The 1448-nt window shown below is 45.3% G+C and overlaps 1 protein-coding gene across 1 annotated transcript; it reads left to right on the forward strand.

The window, feature by feature from the left end:
* Positions 1-955: 955 nt before the first annotated feature.
* On the forward strand, positions 956-1444 carry LOC128276952 (uncharacterized; the record flags this gene model as incomplete). The annotated part of the gene is made up of 2 exons (XM_053015410.1): positions 956-970; positions 1049-1444. Coding segments are annotated over exons 1-2 (411 nt in total), but the record flags the coding sequence as incomplete, so codon positions are not given.
* Positions 1445-1448: the final 4 nt, after the last annotated feature.

Below are 1448 nucleotides of genomic sequence, written 5' to 3' on the forward strand. Positions count from 1 at the left end.
TCGTTCGGGTCGCTAGATGTCTCTGTTGTCATTTGCTGCAAGTTGCACGAAAAAGTTTGCTTTTCACACAAGAAATATCATCGTGAATGGAACATTGAAGCTTACGTACTAAGGCCTTAAGTGCTAGGGGCGGCAGAGGCGCGAAGGCCGGAGCGGAAGGTGGAGACGGGGAGGTGGAAGTCGAACAGGGAGCTTGCAGCATTGAAGGACCCGATCGCCCGCAGGAATGGGTCATTAGATTCGAAGCATGACCGACGGGAAGGAACGAGGAACGGGGGTCTGTCGCGGAGGCGACGAGATGGGGCATAGAGTGGGAGTGCAGAAAGTAGGGAGGAAGCATCCGGATTAGCATTACTTTTTGTTCTTTTGATATACTATTTTTAAACAATATATTTGATCAAGAATATTGTCAAACACTGATGAGTTTTCAGCTAACACTGAAAGCATGATTGAAAATTTCATATTTATGAATTGATATTCTTATAATTACGTTGATCGTACTGTGTTGATGCCTGAGATATACAATAGAAAAATGAAAAAAATATGTGCCCTTGTTCGGATCCTATCGCTCAACCCTATTACGTCATTAGTTTATTTGCACAAACAGCGCCAAACATGGCTTCGTAAAGACACCGCTCTCGATATAGTAAATGTTACGAAGTTGAGAAAAATCGGTAACGTTTGCCGAAGGTGGCTACGTTTCGCACAATTAAGCTGGTCAAGAGACAGTTGTATAAACAAGATTTACACTTTTCATTTCTCTGTGGTCAATCCGATCCATCAACCGTTGAAAGATGTGGGGATGTAGTATAAAAAAGACCGGACGTAACGCAATCTGCTATCAGTTCACTTTCGACACTGTCTAGCGAAACACGACGTTTGTGTCCTCCGGACTGCTGCATCTCTGATTTTAAAGCTTTATTTATAAGAAAAGTAAATCCTCTGACCGAACGCAATGGGCCTAGAGACGGTAAGAAATCCGGTAACCACTTGTTAGATTATCATATCACGGTTTAACCGAAAACTCTTACTTACAACGCACTTACAGTTGGTCGTTGCTGCGTTGGTTTCACTGTTGGGAGTCGCACCTGGAATCGAAGGATCATACCAAGAGAATACGAACCATGGAAACGTTCTGCATCACGTATTGAAAGTCGTCCGTCCAGCGGATGCGAGTGAACATTTTCAAGCGTCGCCGGAGGTATTTCAACGTCATCAGCAGCCTCTAGAGTACTATCAGCCAGAACAGCCGCAGGACCAGCTGTTTCAGCATGTGGCCAAGCAACAGTATGTGGTACAGTCTGGGCACAACATTGCTTCACATCAGGCAACCGACCAACAGCAGCAACGCCAAACCGCACTTCCGTACAATAATCAACGACTTCACGTGAATGTCGACGGTTATCAGCGGGTGCCTCACTCTCAAGCGCATCCGCTTCCGATTTCCC

This window comes from Anopheles cruzii, unplaced genomic scaffold (genome assembly GCF_943734635.1).
Source record: "Anopheles cruzii unplaced genomic scaffold, idAnoCruzAS_RS32_06 scaffold03189_ctg1, whole genome shotgun sequence".
Lineage (NCBI taxonomy): Eukaryota > Metazoa > Arthropoda > Insecta > Diptera > Culicidae > Anopheles > Anopheles cruzii.